The following is a 21216-nucleotide window of genomic DNA, read 5'->3' as shown; positions in this document are numbered from 1 at the left end:
GTACAACACAGTACATTATAGTGTACTCAACTCCAGTGTGCTCTGCTGTGTACTGTACTGAACTCTACTCTATTGTACTGAAATTCACTCTACTTTTCTTTACTGAACTCTACATTGCAGTATTTTACTGTACTGTGCTGTCCAAACTTGTGAATCCAACTGTGGTTTGTGACTACTATGATTTCCCATTGTAGCCAATAGCAGATATTCCCTTACAGATTTGTCAGAAATTCGATTACCGATTTGGTTTGAGTTTTAATCACTAATTGATATCCATAAAAACACTATGACTAATTGATAGTGCTACCTTTACTTGTTATTTCTGTGAACTTTCATTATCCTGTTTCTTATTTTTGATACAATTTCTAAAATTTCTAAACCAGATTTTTCTCTGTTATTATGGGGGTATTGTGTGTAGATTGATGAGCAGGGTACTGAATTTTAGGTCTGTCGTTCTGCCCCTGAACAAGGCAGTTAACCCAAAGTTCCTAGGCCGCCATTGAAATTAAGAATTTGTTTATAACTGACTTGCCTAGTTAAATAAAACAAATAAATGATATACTAAAAGTAAGCAGGCAAACACAAAATACATTTATATCAATTGAAAAAGCATATGTGCCTAACCGTATAAAGAAAATGATACAAGCGAGTATGGGAGCCAACAGTTGGAACTGAGTGTGATGGCATCTTCATAAATATTGGTACTGACTTTGTGCACATTCTTTCTTTTTAGGCTGACATCCCATATCATATCATTATGCTCTATGTTCATTTCATTTCAAAGGAGACAGATTGACTGATTGTTTCATTGTAAAATTAGACTGACTTGAAAAGGGGTAACGTATTGCCTATGTGCAACAATGTTTGAACTCTAAATGCACTGTACGTACACAGCCTACTAATCGTCAAGTCTAAACGTTGTATTACCACTAGATGGCAATGGTTTACCTTTGGGTCGGTTTCATGTTATGCATTACCGTAATATTGTATATAGGGCCGGCTATTATTGCAAAGCTACTGTCAGCATCATCTGAAATGTAAGGATATTAGGTTTAAGATATTTGCAAACAGACCTTCATCACATTTGAAAACCCCATGAAGATACCCTTTTATTTATCTTACTTTAAGTTTGATCTATTAAATGATAACAGCCCATTTGTTCCTGTTGCTATACAAAAATATCGTTGAAGTAGGGCCTAGGCTGTTTGCCTATTACATTTGGAGCGCAATATGTTTGCAATAGAAAAAGGCTGCAGAGGTTTGTTCCATAGTACAAAAATTAACGCCCATCTATTATGGATGTAGCGCGGCAAAAACCTATCACCAAGGGAGACGCGCAGGTTGCGTCTGTGCCAATGGTTTGTGCACTGCTGTGTTGTGGATGGTCGGGAGAGCTTGCGTAATTTGGAGAGAATTAACGTGTGGGTAGAAGCCACGTAGAGAAATCTTCAACATCTCAAAAAGGGACATTTCAGGTACTAGCTTCATTTTATCATGTGTTTTAATTTCAATATGGTGCTTTTAAGAATATCTTAAACTTGACACTACTGCTCACCATTTCCTGTAGACAACAAGCTGTCAGGTTGCTTCTTAAGGAGATTAACTACCTAGCCCTCACAATCTTTTTGTTGCTAAGGCTTTGAAAACACGGCAGAAGCCGAAAAGCAAAATTTGACAACATCATTATCAGGTACAAGGTCAATATAAGGTTGTAGGCCTAACTAACTCAAATATACTAAACTGAACAAAAATATAAATGCAACATGTAAAGTGTTTCCATGTTTCATGAGTTGAAATAAAAAATCCCAGACATTTTCCATATGAACAAAACTCTTATTTCTCTAAAATGTCGTGCACAAATTTGATTACATCCCTGTTAGTGAGCATTTCTCCTTTGCCAAGATCCTCCATTCACCTGATAGGTGTGTCATATCAAGAATGTACACATCAAGAATGTGCACATCAACATGTGCACCTTGTGCTGGGGACAATAAAAGGTCACTTTTAATGGTCAGTTTTGTCACACAACACAATCCCACAGATGGTGGGGTTGTGGAAGTGTGCAATTGACATGCTGACTACAGGAATGTCTACCAGAGCTGTTGCCAGGGAATTTAATGTTAATTTCTCTACCATAAGCCGCCTCCGTCATTTTAGAGAATTTGGCAGTACCTTCCAACCGGCCTCACAACCGCAGACCACGTGTAACCACGCCAGCCCAGGACCTCCACATCTGGCTTCTTCACCTGCGGGATTGTCTCAGGAGGGCGAGGTTTTGGAGTGCTGAGGAGTATTTCTGTCTGTAATAGAGCCCTTTTGTGGGGATAAACTCATTCTGATTGCCTGGGCCTTGATCCCCAGTCTGTGGTCATGGCTGCCAAGTAGGTGGGCCTATGCCCTCCAAGGCGCACCCATGGCTGTACCCCTACCCAGTCATGTGAAATCCATAGATTAGGGCCTAACTTATTTATTTCAATTTCCTTAAATGAACTGTTACTCAGTAAAATCTTTGAAATTGTTGCATGTCGCATTTATGTTTTTGTTCAGTATACATCGACATAGTTTAACAGCACAATGACAATAGTAAACCTTACTTGGCTTGGCTAGATGGCGTGTTTTTTGGCTTGTAACCAGTAGCTTTTGGCTCCCTATTTACACAGTCAAGTGTTTGGTTGTTTGAATGAGAGTTGCTATTCATCTTCCAATCCGAAGGGGAAATAAATTCAATCAATACATCAAATATGTAATTACAATCTTTGTCTTATGGCGTCAACTTTCCGTATGTATAAAATTATAATGATGATACAAAGTGTAGCCTATTATTGTTATTATTGGGCACAGTTTATTGAGATTTAGGCAATGCCACTGTTCAAGTGCTTCTGTGAGTAAGTTTACTAAGTTACAACTACAGCAACAGTTTGCGCATCGGACCAGCAAGGCTTGGCCTAGAGTCTTCAATGTGTGAAACTAGTTCTAATCCACCTCACACCTGCCACAGTGTGAGGCTATAAATATGTCGATTGCGACTCAGGTCATTAAAGTCCACGTGGAGTCATTAGGAGGTTTGTTGGGACAGTGAGCCAGCCTCACAGGATGCCATCCCAGCAAGTGTAAGGACTATAGCGCTCTACATGGCTTTGTCACAAGCTGCAGTTGCACCAACACTCCATAATTGTTTGATTGTATCAGTATGAGAAGGAGACAGTGGACGCTGCCTGTCTACTCAACAAGCAGACATCTCTGCGTTTATACAAGCAGCCCAATTCTGATATTTTATTCACTAATTGGTCTTTTGACCAATCAGATCAGCTCCGAAAAAGATCTGATTTGAAAAGATCTGATGTGATTGGTCAAAAGACCAATTAGGCTTTGTTTACACAGGTAGTCTAATTCCGATCTTGTGCTACTTAATTGGTCTTTTGTCCCATCAGATTGGATATTTTGCCACTAATTGGGAAAAAGATCAGAATTGGGCTGCCTGTGTCAACAAAGCTTTTGACGGGCCAAGAATGATATGACTCGGGCCCTGTGTTTTGCGCAATCATGTGATATAGCAAAATGTTATCCTGTATTTTAAGCCTTATCCAGAAATGAGAATTACACCACAAAATGAAAGCAATTGTCTGAAAAGAATAAGGGACAGTTTCATGAAAAGCTATAAATAAATTCTGTGAGCATGGCATTGGGCAGCATAACACACAGTCACAATCCGTTCACCTGTGTGAAACACACCCAGCGGGTGACAGCGGCAGTGAGATTGCCAATGTGCCACTCAGACCAGACAAGTGACTTTTACAAGGTGCAAAAGCTCAGGTCTTGTTAATTGTGTTGAGATGGGCCAGTTTACTTTAACTAATTAAGTTAAAGTATGCAGTGCCTAAACCAACCCTGTTAAGATTAATCTTAGTTTAGACAGCCAGTCAGACATGGGTCTATTGTATTTGTTGTTTTTTTTCAGTTACTTTAGGTGCACTTGGTTTAGCTCACCTGGTTTCAGTGTCGGATGGTGAGGGTTTGCACTTTTAGAACTATCCCATGGTTGCTATTGTGCCTGGAAAGCCAAATGAGGCACACCTAAAGTATTGTACACAGCTACGGAAATACAGCATCATTTAGACCCAAATATAATGCCAGTTCTTGTTATTTGTATCTTGTCAGCCATGGACTATTTAGGGCCAAATCGTCAACATAAAGTATTTGCCATGTATCTCTTTTGTTTACACTTGACACTTGCATGCGACATCTGCTATTAGAATACGAAGATTGCATTGAAAAGACAGGTCTGAAAGTCGCTTTGTGGTCTGATTGTGTTCAGATCTGGCTGACCACTTCAGGAGTTGGTCTGGGATGCAATGTGTGCGGATTTCTCCACAGTCTGGATGCAATCAGGCTATCGAAAGTGCATACAGTGGGCGACGTCATCGGTGGAATAGGCAAAATCTAATAATAACACAACAACTGATAGGTACTGCTAACTACTGTAGCCAACTATTCTCTGGGAAAAACGTTCCTAGCTTGTGAGGAATCTGTTTGCTGGCCTCATAAATGCTAGCGAATATTTAGAAGAAAAAAAAGGTTTTGTTTGGCTAGAGTTATGCTAACCTGTTGCGATCCCTTTAGAATTGCTAGCTTGCCAGCTAGCTACAGAGGTTAGTTGGCTATTTGGCTACGGTAGTTAGCTAGTGCCATCAGTTGTTGTGTTATTATCATATTTAGCTTATTCCACCATTTGTAGAATGCATACTGGCATTTGAAAATAGTGCGGGAAAAGGGAATTCCGTGATCAGAGCGCTCTGATCAGAATACTAAAGCTGCAGTCTAGACACGGCCTTATAGCTCTACATCCACACATGTCATGTCACATTTAGACCAGTTTAGGGTATTAATATTTTGGGAAATTAAAAACAGACTGATTTAAGATGCGTATGATTGGAGCACTCAATGATACTGTCCTGGAGGTTCATGCAACATAGTCAGTGGCGGTTCTAGCCTGTATGGCTTCCTGGGCGAACCCCCCCTTCAGTACCATTCTGCACTACCTGTAATTTTTATTCAGACATTTGGAACAACACAAATAAAAAATCATAACATTTAAAACTATATAAATATAAAAATATATACAAAAATAAGACTCATACATATCAAAAAGAAGTAACAAAGACAAATAGAAAGCATAGCATATAAATACAAATAAAAAAGCAAATTGAATTATTACACTATTACCCTATTGCTAACAAAAACACACAAATAAAACTAAATTGCACAAATCCCAAACCACACAAATACACAAAATAGAATAACACATTTATAAAGAAGAGAACCTGGTTTATTTGGTAGCATTTCTTAATGTGACTGATTTTACTAATTTGTATTAGTACTGTACAAAGTTAGAGGTGCGCTATTTGATAGATTACCCGCTCCTCCTACCTTCCAGTGGGGAGACCTGAGGTCAACCTATCCCTCCCCATCTCGTACTTCTGAGTGGGAGACCTTCCCAGGCAGTAGCCTGCCTAGCTCACAAACTAGAATCAGGGCGCCCACTCCAACAAGGTTAATTGACCCACAGTCCCACACAGTGACATGATATCCTTGACGTGAAGTGCAAATAAGCGATAGAAAACTGATCGTGCAAATGTCACTATTCCAAATTTCTTGGTGCGGGTGCTCCGTGCAGCCCCAGGCAAGATGCCGCCCTGGGCGGCTGTCCATGTCGCCTCTACCTCAATCTGCCACTGAACATAGTCTTATCAAGTATTTTGAGTAACCCTTTGTGTGCGTGTGTGTGTACATGTGTTTGAGAAACAGACCTAAGCGCCAGGTAGTGACAGTAAGAAGGGGAATAGTTCATACAGGGAAGATTTTTCCACTCAGTGGGTACACCTGTCATTTGCCTGCTTGCCTTCCTGCCTGCCTGCCTGTCTATGTAACAGTCTTTGCCCTCCAGTGACCTTGTGTAACACTACAATATGTTGAAACAAAGTTGGATCAACCAAGACTATTAATCCCTCTCATCAATCAAATGTATTTATAAAGCCCTTCTTACATCAGCTGATGTCACAAAGTGCTGTACAGAAACCCAGCCTAAAACCCCAAACAGCAAGCAATGCAGATGTAGAAGCATGGTGGCTAGGAAAAACTCCATAGAAAGGCCAGAACCTAGGAAGAAACCTAGAGAGGAACCAGGCTATGAGGGGTGGCCAGTCCTTCTGGCTGTGCCAGGTGGAGACTATAACGGAACATGGCCAAGATGTTCAAATGTTCATAGATGACCAGCAAGGTCAAATAATAATAATCACAGTGATTGTCGAGGGTGCAACAGGTCAGCACCTCAGGAGTAAATGTCAGTTGGCTTTTCATAGCCGATCATTCAGAGTATCTCTACCGCTCCTGCTGTTTTTAGAGAGTTGAAAGGAGGTCTGGGACAGGTAGCATATATAATGAAAACAATAGTGGTCCTAAAATAGAGCCTTGAGGAACACCAACATTTACAGTCAGAGGGACAAACCATCCACAGAGACAAACTGATATCTTTCCGACAGATAAGGTCTAAACCAGGCCAGAACTTGTCCGTGTAGACCAATTTGGGTTTCCAATCTCTCCAAAAGAATGTGGTGAGCGATGTTATCAAAAGCAGCACTAAGGTCTAGGAGCACGAGGACCGATGCAGAGCCTCGGTCTGACGCCATTAAAAGGTAATTTACCACCTTCACAAGTGCAGTCTCAGTGCTATGATGGGGTCTAAAACCAGACTGAACCGTTTCGTATGCATTGTTTGTCTTGAGGAAGGCAGTGAGTTGCTGTGCAACAGCTTTTTCTAAAGATTTTGAGAGGAATGGGAGATTCGATATAGGCCAATTTAGTTTTTTATATTTTTTGGGTCAAGGTTTGGCTTTTTCAAGAGGCTTTATTACTGCCACTTTTAGTGAGTTTGGTACACATCCGGTCGATAGAGAGACGTTTAATATGTTCAACATAGGAGAGCCAAGCACAGGAAGCAACTCTTTCAGTAGTTTAGTTGGAGTAGGGTCCAGTATGCAACTTGAAGGTTTATAGGCTATGATTGTTTTCAGCAATGTGTTGAGTTATAGTACTAAAAAACTTGAGTGTCTCCCTTGATCCTAGGTCCTGGCACAGTTGTGCAGACTCAGGACATCTGAGCTTTGGAGGAATAAGCAGATTTAAAGACAATTTGCTTTCTAATGATTATGATCCTTTTTCTCAAAGTTGTTCATGAATTTATCACTGCTGAAGTGAAAGCCACCCTCTCTTGGGGAAGGCTGCTTTTTAGTTAGCTTTGCGACAGTATCAAAAATACATTTTGGATTGTTCTTATTTTCATCAATTAAGTTGGAAAAATAGGATGATCGAGCAGTAGTGAGGGCACTTCGATACTGCACAGTACTGTCTTTCCAAGCTAGTCGAAGACTTCCAGTTTGGTGTAGAGCCATTTCCGTTCCAATTTTCTGGAAGCTTGCGTCAGAGCTCGGGTATTGTCTGTATACCAGGAGGCTAGTTTCTTATGAAAAATGTTTTTATTTTTAGGGGTGCAACTGCATCTAGGGTATTGTGAAAGGTTAAATTAAGTTCCTCAGTGAGGTGATTAACTAATTTTTGTACTCTGACCTTAACTTCCTTGGAAGTGAGGGATCTAACATTAAGTAGCCCTATTTTGAGATGTGAGGTATCACAATCTCTTTCAATAATGGCAGGAATGAAGGAGGTCTTTATTCCAGTGAGATTGCTAAAGCAAACACCGCCATGTTTAGGTTTGCCCGAGCTAGGTCGAGGCACAGACACGGTCTCAATGGGGTTGGCTGAGCTGACTACACTCACTTGTCTTCCTCTCACACTATTTCCACAAAAAAACATCTGGTCAGGAGGATAGATTTCCATTCTCTTTATATATATATATATACATTTTAAAAACTCTACCTGGATCATTTGATTCTGCAGTTTAAGGTATTACTGATTATTATTATTTTTTTACCACTGTATATTGTTTACTCTCTGCTCACTCTGTTTTTCTCTACTACAGAGTCTCTGTTGAATATAGCTGTGGAATGGATTTACAGCCAGTAGAAAGATGATGCGGGTAGAATACCCTATTGGAAAGCGACTGTCGCCTTTGCCTGTAGGTTCTCAAAGCTAACACCATGCCATAAGGAACTGTGTGCTACAACGATTTTACTGTGGGCTGGAACTATTCTTTTGGGCTGGAAAGAGGACCCTCTCCACTTTCAACATGCTGATAGCTAACAATAGCATTTTCAGAGAGCTCTTCCAATGTCTCTGGCCGATAGCAGGCCTCCGAGCTCCTCAGTCAGTGGAATAGTCCTTAATTAGGAAAAACAAGCGCACTGCACCGCCATCTGCTCTACATAAACAGATATATTGGACACATCAAGCTGCCGTGCAGAAGCTCAAGCCGGCAGCTGGCAGCTGGCACTTCTGCATGTGTGCACCTGTGTCTGTATAGTTAGTGTGTATGTTTCCCTGTCTGCATGTGTGTGTGAATGTGCGCCACCTTGGATCCTGCTCGGAGCCACACACAGCCCGGGCGCCCAGCCTTCGGCCCGGAGATGCTACAGACCAACAACTACTCCCTGGTGCTGCTGATCCAGCTGAGCTTGTTGACCTTTGACCTGTTTGTCAACTCCTTCAGCGAGCTGCTGAGGGCCGCGCCCGTCGTCCAGCTGGTGCTCTTCATGTAAGACGCGGGGAAGGATGGGAGAGCCAGGGGGAGGACTCTGATGTAAATTCATTATTCAAAGCTTCTTCAATTAAGAGGTAGAAAGGGTGGGAGAGAAAGGGGATTGACACAATTAAAAAAGCAGTGTTTCTCAACTCTGGATCCTCAGCACAGTGTGTGCGTGTGTTCATTTGTGTGTCTTCATTCGTTTAACGTGACTAACTAAATGGAAGCTCCTCTCTCTCTCTCTCTCAGTATCCAGGACATAGCCATCCTGTTTAACCTGATCATCATTCTGCTGATGCTGTTCAACACCTACGTGTTCCAGGTGGGCCTGGTGTCCTTGCTGCTGGAGCGCTTCAGGGCCCTGCTGCTGCTCTCCGCCCTCTACCTGACCCTCAGCATCTCCCTTCACTCCTGGATCATGGTACGCTGTGTGTGTCAATACAAATCAAACGTTTATTTGTCACATACACAGTTTACAGCAGGTATGAAAGGTGCAGCGAAATGATTGTGTGTTAGCTCCCTCGACAATGCAGCACATTAGTCAATATCAACATCAAAAAGAGTCAAGTCAAAAATAACAAGTAAGAGAGATAATATGCATAGTAATAATGTATTTACACTGCATTTACAAATATAAAGTGGGCAGTGAGGGACTTGGTCTAGCAGTGGAATAAATAGTATTTAATAGAACAGCAGCGTCGACTGTGTGTGTTCCACTCGCACTTGACTTTCTTCCCCCCACCCCAACTAGCACCGACTTTGTGATTAGCTACTTTGAGGAAAAATGTATTTACTATGATTGAGATATGACTGAGATATGTGATTGTCCCACCATCACTAACTGTAAGTCCCTCTGGATAAGAGCGTCTGCTAAATGACACAAATGTACAAACGTCAAGTGTGTGTGTGTGTGTGTGTGTACGTTTTTGTGTAAGGGATGGATGTGTGGGTAGTCAGTGCAAATAATCTCTAAAGTGCGGATCATCTCTGAGGTTCAAATCGTCTCTACGGTGCAGGTCTGTGCAGGCAGACAGCTAGGATTAGCTGTTCAGCAGTCTGATGGCCTGGTGGTAGTAGCTGTCTCAAAGCCTGTTGTTCTGAGACCCGATGCTCCGATACCGCTTGCCAGGCGGTAACAGAGTGAATAGTCCGTGGCTCAGTTGACTAGAGTCCTTGACCTAGAGTCCTTTAGTGAAAGAATGCTATCCCTCAAACTGTGTGGTGTATTGGGTTGTGTCTATCTCTGCAGAATCTACGCTGGCTAAAATCAAACCGCTATGTGTGGACTGATGGTCTCCAAGTGCTTTTTGTCTTCCAAAGAATAGGTGAGGCTGTCTTTTCATCACACGCTTACTGAAACACATTTTAGGAAACCTTTTAGGCCTGAAACCCAATCCATCTTGGGTGCCTTCATTGAATCAAATAAGGTGGAGATCAGTGCTACAACAGGTAAATACTTATTGAAGGCGTGTAGTACTACATCTGTCATACACACATGCACAAACACACGCACACCCAGCTCTCACACTGCTTATTTGTGTAGCATCGTAGATAGGTACCAGGTTGACCCTTGAGGGCCATATGGGTCTGATTTCCATTCCCTTCATCTCCTAATTGGTTAAGAGGATTTATTGTTTGTTGTTGTCTTTTCTGTTTCAAAACCAAATTACGTCAGTATTTCATTGGCGTGTGATGTGTGTTTATGTGCAGCGTCCGTGTTGTACTACTACTTCTACAAGCGCACCACAGAGTACCTGGGTGACCCTCGGCTCTATGAAGACTCACCTTGGCTCAGAGACGCCTTTGCCAATGCCAGGGCCCGCCAGTGAGCAAAGAGCAGTGTGTGGACATGAAACTGGCATGGACAGGTCCAAAATAATGCCCTCCCCGTCCCGCGGACACAGAGAGACACTGCTACAGTATGTGCAGAGCTGAAATGGATGCTACAGTGCACAGGCCTGAGCTTATGTGGAGGGGGGAAACCAGAGGGAAGACCTCTGTGCTCTATCAGACATGGGTCAACTTAACAAGGAGGGTCAAAAATTAGATTCTGCTTGGATACGGCAAGCCACTTTGCAGAGCAAGCCAGATGTACAGGCAAACTGGTTTAGGGCCTTTTTATTTTTTTTATTTTACCTTTATTTAACTAGGCAAGTCAGTTAAGAACAAATTCTTATTTTCAATGATGGCCTAGGAACAGTGGGTTAACTGCCTGGTTCAGGGGCAGAACGACAGAACGACCTTGTCAGCTCGGGGGTTTGAACTTGCAACCTTCCAGTTACTAGTCCAACGCTCTAACCACTAGGCTACCCTGCCGCCCCGGCCTTGATTAATGGACAGAACGTTGTACCATGATGACTTTGATGCTAACATGTGGGAACTCATAGTTTGATGTGACACAAGTTGTATTTTTTTTCACACTTTGAAACTGGGTTTGTCTGTGTCGTTTATCTATCAATGTAATCATTATGTGTTGTTGTTTTTTTATGTGGGATGATTTGTGAGTTTGTGTGCCAGATTTTCTTGTGAAGATGACTGGAAAAGAAAAAACAATAATGTTTTATGTGTTTTAAAATGCTTACTTTTTCCCCTGCTTTTTGTACTAATGTATTAAACAAAACCCAGACAGTACATACACTGATAAACCGTGTCTGTGCTCAGTATTCCTTTCAGTAAATACTTCCAATGTTAATCCTATATCACGTGCATGCACACACATGCGCTCAGCATAAGCACACATTTATGTGACACATCAATTTACGTCACAAGCTCTCAGCATTGTGACTGAGCTTACCTTTTTCATATGACCCTATGCAGTCATTGCATTGATGTAAACCCACTGGATTAAACAGATGGAAACAGACAAACTGTTACAGTCACATGCATGGAAAATCTCCAAAAACAATTTGGGTGAACAGAATGTATGCTGTGTAGATACAATATGTCTCAGAATAGGGGACTAAAGACCTATGTCAGTCTATAAACTACTGAAGGTAGAACTGGATGTTGTCAGTCAATTTATCACCACATCTCTCCTAACCCACCCCATAAATAGTGCTCTACAGTAAAAATACACACCAATACACAGTACGCATGCTTGCTTTCAAGGAGCCACAGACAGGGCTCTATTCTTATAACTGGGATTAATCAGGGATTTAGTCTTTAGCCTACAGTCCACAGGCCAGTGTTTTTGACGGCATTGATGTCACCTCAGGCCATGTGTTTATGAAGGTGTCAGCAAAGATGGTGGATAAACCAAGATGTCTTACTCAGGCAGGTTACCATTGGAAAAAATGGTCAAGGTTCCTTTCTGTGTAAGTGGGTGTTCCCTCTCTCACGTGAGTATGCTTTTTCCAGTGTGAGACCATTGGCTCTGGTCTACTTATTGTCATCTCCCCGCTCTCCCCATACACCCTGACTAGAAAAAAATTGCCAGGGAGATTCTGGCACCTCATCCGTGGGGCGGGAACAATAAGTAGACCGGAGTGGCCCGTGCCCGAAAAAAATTTGAGGGAGTTGTCTCCCTTCCTCTACCATCTCTGGTATCAGTCCTATGTTAACCTAACTACGTATGTGCACACACATCGTACTAGAATGCCTGCCACTTTGACCATTATCGATTTGGATTGATACAGTAAGCAGATTAAGTGTCTCTTACAGGGGCATTTTGCTTGATCAACCGTGAGCAACACGGAAAGATCTCTAGTCCTCCTCAGTCACTTGGCTCTCTGCTGCTGAGGTTGACCATTTAAAGACCGATGTGAAAAAACGTCATATTACAGCGGGGTGGAGCCCTCATCTTCTGTCCAATGCAGATGGACAGTGCACACCGTATTATACAAATGAACGCACCAACGACAAAATTCGACATCCGAGCCACATGGGGCGCTGTGAAAGTAAATATCGATCTAGAGCTTTTAGCAATCCACTTCCGCTTTATAATTTTTTTTTTATCATCATTTTAATATCCATGGTTTCAACACTTGAGAAGGACTGATACAATTTCGCTGGTGTTTCTTATTCTGTCCTGGAACGCCATGTCGTATAATTACGTGGTAACAGCGCAGAAACCGACGGCAGTCAATGCCTGCATCACCGGTAAACGTGTTGTTCTTGTTTCTTGTTAGCTTCGCGCACCAGCATATCGTGGCAACCTCATCCACTACAACGTTAAGCTGAAGCCAAGCTACAGGCACTTGCAGGCCAGGCTCCCTTTGATATTGCCAGCAAGTCTATCAAGTCCATTAAATAGCCGTTTTGAATAACCATCCACGGGACATGTGGTCGACTAATATCGTATGGCTAGTTATTAATTGTCATTCAAGTGAGCACAAAATAGCACGAGTCAGTGGGTGCTCCTGCGCAGGCGGGATGTTTTGAAGCCAGCGCTAGCTGTCTTCAGTTGTTTGTTTGCTATCTAACGTCAGTCAATTGGTTTGCAATTATCTTCTTGTTTATCAGTTTGCCAAGAATCTTAAAACAGGTTTGGAACTTCAGTGTTGCTAAATTACACAGGTAACAGACAAGCCACTGCAGTGCCAGTCAATATGTCCACCTACACAATACATTGGCAAATTATACAATCGGGGACACTGCATAGTTGGGGATGTAGGGAGATTTACTTAACTAGCTAGCTAACGTTACCCTGCATTTATTTTGATTGCCAATATATTGGTGATAGCTAGCTAACTATTCAATGTATTACTTTCTAGGTTAAAATCACGTGTGATTAAAAACAAAACTTAATTTAAGGCATTATGACACGAACAAATCCCATATTATTAATTCAATAAATCACGCTATCAATGCAGTGCAACTTAGTGCATATTTTGTGAGTAGAAATGGTCTGCCTAGCTAGAAAAGCATTCCAGGTTTATTCCTAGTAGATAGAAAAACAAATACTTGAACTCCAAAAATGTGCCTTTTCAAAATACAGGAACGAGATCTGCTAGTCATATGGAAAGCACTCCTAAGAACTACTCATTTCACTATTAGAAAAAGTTAGTCCAACTGACCAGACCACCCTCTCTCCTCCAGGCCACTTCACCTCTGCGGAGGACCTGAATCTGCTCATAGCTAAAAACACACGCCTGGAGATCTATGTGGTCACAGCGGAAGGGCTCCGGCCTGTCAAAGAGGTGGGCATGTACGGCAAGATCGCCGTCATGGAGCTCTTCAGGCCAAAGGTGAGTCTACTACTACCTGTATGTTTGTGTGTGCATGTTAGTCATTTCAATAGAGAGAAAACATTTTGAAACAGGGAGGTACTACCTGAACTTGTTCAATAAGAACACCAAATTATGTTTTGCGCTGCAGAAGGTTCCACTACGGTGTGCCCTTCTGAACAAGACCCTGGTTTCTTTCTGTAACTGCAATACAAGTTGTAAACTTCTCCTGATGCCGAACGTGAACATGGACATATGTTTTCACGGGCTTCAATGGAGAGGAACCTTTTTGTCTGTTTTGACTGCAGGGCGAAAGCAAGGACCTGCTGTTCATTCTCACTGCCAAATACAACGCCTGCATCCTGGAGTACAAACAGAACGGGGAGAGCATCGACATCATCACCCGCGCCCACGGCAACGTGCAGGTAGGAGAAAAATAAATACGAGCATAGCTAGTGTCTTTGAGCTGTTGGAAATCAAAGTATGTTCTGCAAAACTACAACAGGAATACTCTGCAGATTGAAACAATAGGATGCCGTGAGACTCCTCTTAACTTGACCGACTTATTTATTTTTGCGTAGGACCGCATTGGGCGTCCCTCGGAGACGGGCATCATCGGCATTGTTGACCCTGAGTGCCGCATGATCGGCCTGCGGCTGTACGACGGCCTATTCAAGGTGATCCCGTTGGACCGGGAGAACCGAGAACTCAAGGCCTTCAACATCCGCCTGGAGGAGCTGCAGGTCATCGACGTCCACTTCCTGTACGGCTGTCAGGCGCCCACAGTCTGCTTCATCTATCAGGTAGAGGGGGGGAAGGAAAATAGGGTGGGCGAGGCACAGGTAGGAAGTGGTGGATGAAAGGGGTACAATGTTGGAGCGGTTGTGTGTATGCATTTATATGGGTGTTTGTTTAGGGGGTGGTTGGGGAGGAGTTGGAAAAAAATGCACGAGTAGGAATTTCATGCTGGTGAGAGAACATTGGGGAGTCAGAGGGGATGTGTCTATGAGACAGTAGTGCATGTCTGGTGAATGGGGGAAATGTGTGCTTTAGTTAGCAGAAATATCTGCGAGTGTCAGTCTGATTGTATCTGTGTGTTTGTGCTGGAGGACCCTCAAGGACGGCATGTAAAGACCTACGAGGTGTCGTTGAGGGAGAAGGAGTTCAACAAGGGGCCGTGGAAACAGGAGAACGTGGAGGCGGAGGCTTCTATGGTTATCCCAGGTGAGGAAAGAGAATGTCCAGGCAGGTTTCGACAATGGTCATCAGGGCTGTCATCCAATCCTCATGTGATTGACTGTGTTCTGATGTTCGAAACTCTTAGATGAGTGTTTAAAGATCACTTCCACTGGAACTGCAGCGCCCGAGGGTCCTCTTCTACTTCTTCCTCTTTGAGCGTATTTGAATGTGACTCCCTTGTTCGTTGATTGACTTGGTTGTTCATGTATTTGTCTATTGATTTTAGTCCCAGAACCATTTGGGGGGGCTATAATCATTGGACAAGAATCCATCACCTACCACAACGGGGATAAATACTTGGCCATCGCACCTCCCACCATCAAGGTAAGGTCAACCTAAATCAAAACAATGCAGAGACTTTCAACTCTTTTCCAACATCATGCACCTTCATAGCAAGGATGAATTGGATATGGAGTACGTCACTTCTCCAGATGTTCAAAGCACTTTACGTAGATCAGAGGGAAACTCCCCTCATCCACCACCTCTGTTCCCTTTTCCCCAACAGCAAAGCACCATTGTCTGTCACAACCGCGTGGACCCCAACGGCTCGCGCTACCTGCTGGGGGACATGGAGGGCCGCCTGTTTATGCTGCTGCTGGAGAAGGAGGAGCTGATGGACGGGGCCGTGGTGCTCAAGGACCTCCGCGTCGAGCTGCTTGGAGAGGTACGTGTTGTAGGCCTTCTGTCTCTTTCTCGTGATCTGTCTCCCTTGCTCTGTGTTTCTGGTTGTTTTCTCTTTTTTTTTGTGGTCTGTCTCATTTCTTCTCAACGTCTATGTCTTTTGTTCTTTTTATCTGTCCTTCTCTCCATGTAAAGCCTTCTCTCTAGCTCTTTCTGATGTCTCTCTTGCTTTTCTGTTTCCCTATGATCTCTTGTTCTTTTTTATCTGGCTCTGTCGTCTCATATCTTGCTTTCAATGATGTCTCTCTTGAACTCTCTCCATTTCCTCTGCTTCTTTCCTGTTTGACATTCAACCTCTACATTACACAATTGAGTCTCAATGGCAGACTTATCCTTGAGTGTGTATTGTAAAAACAAAAAGTATACACCGGGCACCGGGTAAGTTGCTGACTTATGAGATGGGCTCAAGTAATGTCTGTGTGCATCCCTCCCTCCCTTGCAGACGTCCATTGCGGAGTGCTTGACCTACCTGGACAACGGTGTGGTGTTTGTGGGTTCCAGACTGGGTGACTCCCAGTTGGTCAAGGTAAGGCTGGTCATATAGGAAACTTCTTCAAAGGGTGGGACACTCTAGACCCAAACTGTTATATTCTGAGCTGGTCACGGGTGCACCTCAGCCACACTCAAGTTCCTAAACGATATCATAACCGCCATCGATAAAAGACAGTACTGTGCAGCCGTCTTCATCGACCTGGCCAAGGCTTGACTCTGTCAATCACCGCATTCTTATGGGCAGACTCAACAGCCCTGGTTTCGCAAATAACTGCATCGCCTGGCTCACCAGGCGATTTGACACACAGTGTGTCAAATCAGAGGGCCTGTTGTCCAGACCTCTCGCTGTCTCTATGGGGGTGCCACAGGGTTCAATTCTCGGGCCGACACTTCTCTGTATTTATCAATGAGGTCGCTCTTGCTGCGGATGATTCTTTGATCCAACTTTACGCAGTCGACACCATTCTGTATACATCTGGCCCTTCTTTGGACACTGTGTTAACAAACCTCCACAGGAGCTTCAATGCCATACAAAACTCCTTCTGTGGCCTCAAACTGCGCTTAAATGCTAGTAAAACTAAATGCATGCTCTTCAACCGATTGCTGCCCGCACCTGCCCACCTGACTAGCATCACTACTCTGGATGGTTCTGACTTAGAATATGTGGACAACTATAAATACCTACGTGTACGCTAGACTGTAAACGCTCCTTCCAGACTCACATTAAGCATCTCCAATCCAAAATGAAATCTAGAATCGGCTTCCTACTGCAAGATGCAGTAGATGGTATTGAGCACAGCATATACATATGAGATGTGTATGTAAACAAAGTGGCATAGTTTAAAGTGGCTAGGGATACATGTATTACATAAAGATGATATAGAGTACAGTATATACGTAGACATATGAGATGAATAATGTAGGGTATTTAAACATTATATTAAGTAGCATTGTTTAAAGTGGCTAGTGATATTTTACATAAATTCCCATTATTAAAGTGGCTGGAGTTGAGTCAGTGTGTTGGCAGCAGCCACTCAATGTTAGTGGTGGCTGTTTAACAGTGTGATGGCCTTGAGATAGAAGCTGTTTTTCAGTCTCTCGGTCCCAGCTTTGATGCACCTGTACTGACCTCGCCTTTTGGATGATAGGGGGGTGAACAGGCAGTGGCTCGGGTGGTTGTTGTCCTTGATGATCTTTATGGCCTTCCTGTGACATCGGGTGGTGTAGGTGTCCTGGAGGGCAGGTAGTTTGCCCCCGGTGATGCGTTGTGCGGACCTCACTACCCTCTGGAGAGCCTTACGGTTGTGGGCGGAGCAGTTGCCGTACCAGGCGGTGATACAGCCCGACAGGATGCTCTCAATTGTGCATCTGTAGAAGTTTGTGAGTGCTTTTGGTGACAAGCCGAATTTCTTCAGCCTCCTGAGGTTGAAGAGGCGCTGCTGCGCCTTCTTCACGATGCTGTCTGTGTGGGTGGACCAATTCAGTTTGTCTGTGATGTGTACGCCGAGGAACTTAAAACTTACTACCCTCTCCACTACTGTTCCATCGATGTGAATAGGGGGGTGTTCCCTCTGCTGTTTCCTGAAGTCCACAATCATCTCCTTAGTTTTGTTGACGTTGAGTGTGAGGTTATTTTCCTGACACCACACTCCGAGGGCCCTCACCTCCTCCCTGTAGGCCGTCTCGTCGTTGTTGGTAATCAAGCCTACCACTATTGTGTCGTTGATGATTGAGTTGGAGGCGTGCGTGGCCACGCAGTCGTGGGTGAACAGGGAGTACAGGAGAGGGCTCAGAACGCACCCTTGTCGGGCCCCAGTGTTGAGGATCAGCGGGGTGGAGATGTTGTTACCTACCCTCACCACCTGGGGGCGGCCCGTCAGGAAGTCCAGTACCCAGTTGCACAGGGCGGGGTCGAGACCCAGGGTCTCGAGCTTGATGACGAGTTTGGAGGGTACTATGGTGTTAAATGCTGAGCTGTAGTCGATGAACAGCATTCTCACATAGGTATTCCTCTTGTCCAGATGGGTTAGGGCAGTGTGGTTGAGATTGCATCGTCTGTGGACCTATTTGGGCGGTAAGCAAATTGGAGTGGGTCTAGGGTGTCAGGTAGGGTGGAGGTGATATCGTCCTTGACTAGTCTCTCAAAGCACTTCATGATGACGGAAGTGAGTGCTACGGGGCGATAGTCGTTTAGCTCAGTTACCTTAGCTTTCTTGGGAACAGGAACAATGGTGGCCCTCTTGAAGCATGTGGGAGCAGCAAACTGGGATAGGGATTGATTGAATATGTCCGTAAACACACCAGCCAGCTGGTCTGCGCATGCTCTGAGGGCGCGGCTGGGGATGCCGTCTGGGCCTGCAGCCTTGCGAGGGTTAACACGTTTAAATGTTTTACTCACCTCGGGTGCAGTGAAGGAGAGTCCGCATGTTTTGGTTGCGGGCCGTGTCAGTGGCACTGTATTGTCCTCAAAGCGGGCAAAAAAGTTATTTAGTCTGCCTGGGAGCAAGGCATCCTGGTCCGTGACTGGGCTGGTTTTCTTTTTGTAATCCGTGATTGACTGTAGACTCTGGCACATACCTCTTGTGTCTGAGCCGTTGAATTGTGATTCTACTTTGTCTCTATTGACGCTTAGCTTGTTTGATTGCCTTGCGTCGGGAATAGCTACACTGTTTGTATTCGGCCATGTTTCCGGTCACCTTGCCCTGATTAAAAGCAGTGGTTCACGCTTTCAGTTTCACGCGAATGCTGCCATCAATCCACGGTTTCTGGTTTGGGAATGTTTTAATCGTTGCTATGGGAACGACATCTTCAACGCACGTTCTAATGAACTCGCTCACCGAATCAGCGTATTCGTCAATGTTGTTTGACGCAATACGAAACATATCCCAGTCCATGTGATGGAAGCAGTCTTGGAGTGTGGAATCAGATGGGTCGGACCAGCGTTGAACAGACCTCAGCGTGGGAGCTTCTTGTTTTAGTTTCTGTCTGTAGGCAGGGAGCAACAAAATGGAGTCGTGGTCAGCTTTTCCGTTATTGACAGTAAGTTTGTTTATCCCATGTGTAACTCTGTTGTTTTTGTTGCGCTTTATCTTGGCCAAGTCGCAGTTGTAAAGGAGAACTTGTTCTCAAATAGCCTACCTGGTTCAATAAAGGTGAAAAAAATAAAAATGGCCATCACTCAGTAATCGAAAGGTACAGATCAAACCTGTTTTGAAATTCAAGAGTATATGAAAGGATAAGCAAGCCTCACTATTTTTTTTCTGTACTGAGTGGTGGACATCATCCCCTTTTTGTTTCAAAGAAAAATAAGTATGGTCAAAGTCCACATGTTGTTTATCTGGAGTTGTCATATTGTTGTTATGGCTTGTAATGGAAATTATTATTCCCCTCCAGCTCAATGTGGACAGTAACGACTCAGGGTCGTACGTGGCGGTGATGGAGACCTTCACCAACCTGGGGCCCATCGTGGACATGTGTGTGGTGGACCTGGAGAGACAGGGACAGGGCCAGCTGGTCACCTGCTCTGGAGCGTTCAAGGAGGGCTCCCTCAGGATCATCCGGAATGGTATCGGGATCCACGAGCACGCCAGCATTGACTTGCCAGGGATCAAAGGTCAGTATGAGGGCTTCTGGGCCCTCTGGGGACGCTTCTCTCTCTGGACAAATACCCAATGAACCCTTAGCCCCTATACCCCTGGACAGTTGAAGATCTTAAGGAGTTGAATTGGTATAAGCAATATATGGAAGTGCCTCTACCTCTGATACATTAGGGCTAAATTCGAGTTGGCTTGAATGGAATTCTCAAATTCAAACAGGGTAGAGGGAATCCCAGGCCAGCGCAGCCCAGTTTCACAACTGGTGCCAGCTCAATTAGAATCCGGGCTGGTGACGCCTTTACTATACAACCACCAAGCTGATCACTGCCTGAAGCTGACACAACATTTAGCTAGCTTGTCTGGGCTTGTTGCTGTTAGCTAGCACATGGACATGCAGTTGTCAGACCGAGTTACCACCATAGCTGGATCCTTGATTCATTTTTGAATGACACAATACACTTTTATGAGAACAGTCGGCCCTAGAATTCCAGCTACCTAAAGTATTAGCTTGCAAATCAGTTGAAATGAGTTAACATGAGCTAGCAGGAATTTTAGCTGACCAGGCCATATTTAATGTTCGTTAGCTACATCATATCAAACCTGTCGTCTGTCTTGCTTGGTTAGCTAATAGCCAATGCCATTGTTAAGGTAGGAATTAAGCTAGATAGCTAGCCTCTTATATGTAAATCCCATATATTTGGGGACCTTATTATATTTTTTATATGTCATTCAGTCTGGTATTAGAAGGTAGCCCCTATCTGCAAAAGCAGGGTGTCTGTGGAAGCTGAGTATCTTGGCTATTGATCTGGGCCTTAAAGTCTTTGGTGTGACTTATATGAACATACGAATGTGTAAGGGCAGGCTGAGCCGATGACCTCATTTCAAGATGGTTGCTACCTACAATCCGGTGTCGTGTCTTTGGCTATGCCAGATTAAGTGATATGACATGCTATTCTATAAAATAATTTCTCAATTAATATTACCTGATTGAGCTAATCATGTACTAGAGTCGGGCACCACAAAATAATATTTATAGAGCTGTTATCTTCCGAATAAACTCTTAAAGACCTAGTAATATTTTACGTCAATATTAATCGTCATCTTAATTCAGTCTCATCTGAAAGTTGTAAATTCTTAGTTATCTGCACGAACCCTGGCTAACAAGTTGAATCAGCAATACAAAATTGGGTTTAATTATTTATTTACCAAATTCCTAACTAATCACACAGAATTACACACACACACATATTTAAATCATAACTTGATTACAAATTACTTCATAAAGGAAAACGTCCCTAGTGGGCGGAACAGATATGACAGCTGGCTACACAAAATAAAAGGGGCTGGG

At 43.6% G+C, this 21216-nt stretch overlaps 2 protein-coding genes across 3 annotated transcripts in view; both read left to right on the top strand.

The window, feature by feature from the left end:
- Positions 1 to 1318: 1318 nt before the first annotated feature.
- LOC110506295 (transmembrane protein 138) lies at positions 1319 to 11340 on the top strand. Its single transcript, XM_021585761.2, has 5 exons — positions 1319 to 1475; positions 8036 to 8707; positions 8945 to 9116; positions 9945 to 10020; positions 10406 to 11340. Exons 2-5 carry the CDS (start codon positions 8514 to 8516, stop codon positions 10522 to 10524), a joined length of 561 nt encoding a protein of 186 aa, XP_021441436.1. The 5' UTR covers positions 1319 to 1475; positions 8036 to 8513; the 3' UTR covers positions 10525 to 11340.
- Positions 11341 to 12618: 1278 nt separating this feature from the next.
- LOC110506294 (DNA damage-binding protein 1) overlaps positions 12619 to 21216 on the top strand; it is a 29730-nt gene continuing 21132 nt past the window's right edge. Inside the window, exons 1-9 of one of the 2 annotated variants that reach the window (XM_021585760.2) lie at positions 12619 to 12793; positions 13733 to 13881; positions 14169 to 14285; positions 14442 to 14663; positions 14970 to 15084; positions 15326 to 15423; positions 15605 to 15763; positions 16223 to 16306; positions 19666 to 19885. In XM_021585760.2, the coding sequence (XP_021441435.1) occupies positions 12733 to 12793; positions 13733 to 13881; positions 14169 to 14285; positions 14442 to 14663; positions 14970 to 15084; positions 15326 to 15423; positions 15605 to 15763; positions 16223 to 16306; positions 19666 to 19885 (1225 nt within the window). In that variant the 5' untranslated portion in view covers positions 12619 to 12732. Of the gene's footprint in view, positions 12794 to 13190; positions 13211 to 13732; positions 13882 to 14168; positions 14286 to 14441; positions 14664 to 14969; positions 15085 to 15325; positions 15424 to 15604; positions 15764 to 16222; positions 16307 to 19665; positions 19886 to 21216 lie in introns of those variants that run through there. The other variant, XM_036963409.1, reaches the window with a different exon arrangement.

The sequence above is a fragment of the Oncorhynchus mykiss genome, chromosome 26, assembly GCF_013265735.2.
Source record: "Oncorhynchus mykiss isolate Arlee chromosome 26, USDA_OmykA_1.1, whole genome shotgun sequence".
NCBI lineage: Eukaryota > Metazoa > Chordata > Actinopteri > Salmoniformes > Salmonidae > Oncorhynchus > Oncorhynchus mykiss.
This window is presented reverse-complemented; position numbering and strand designations above follow the sequence as displayed.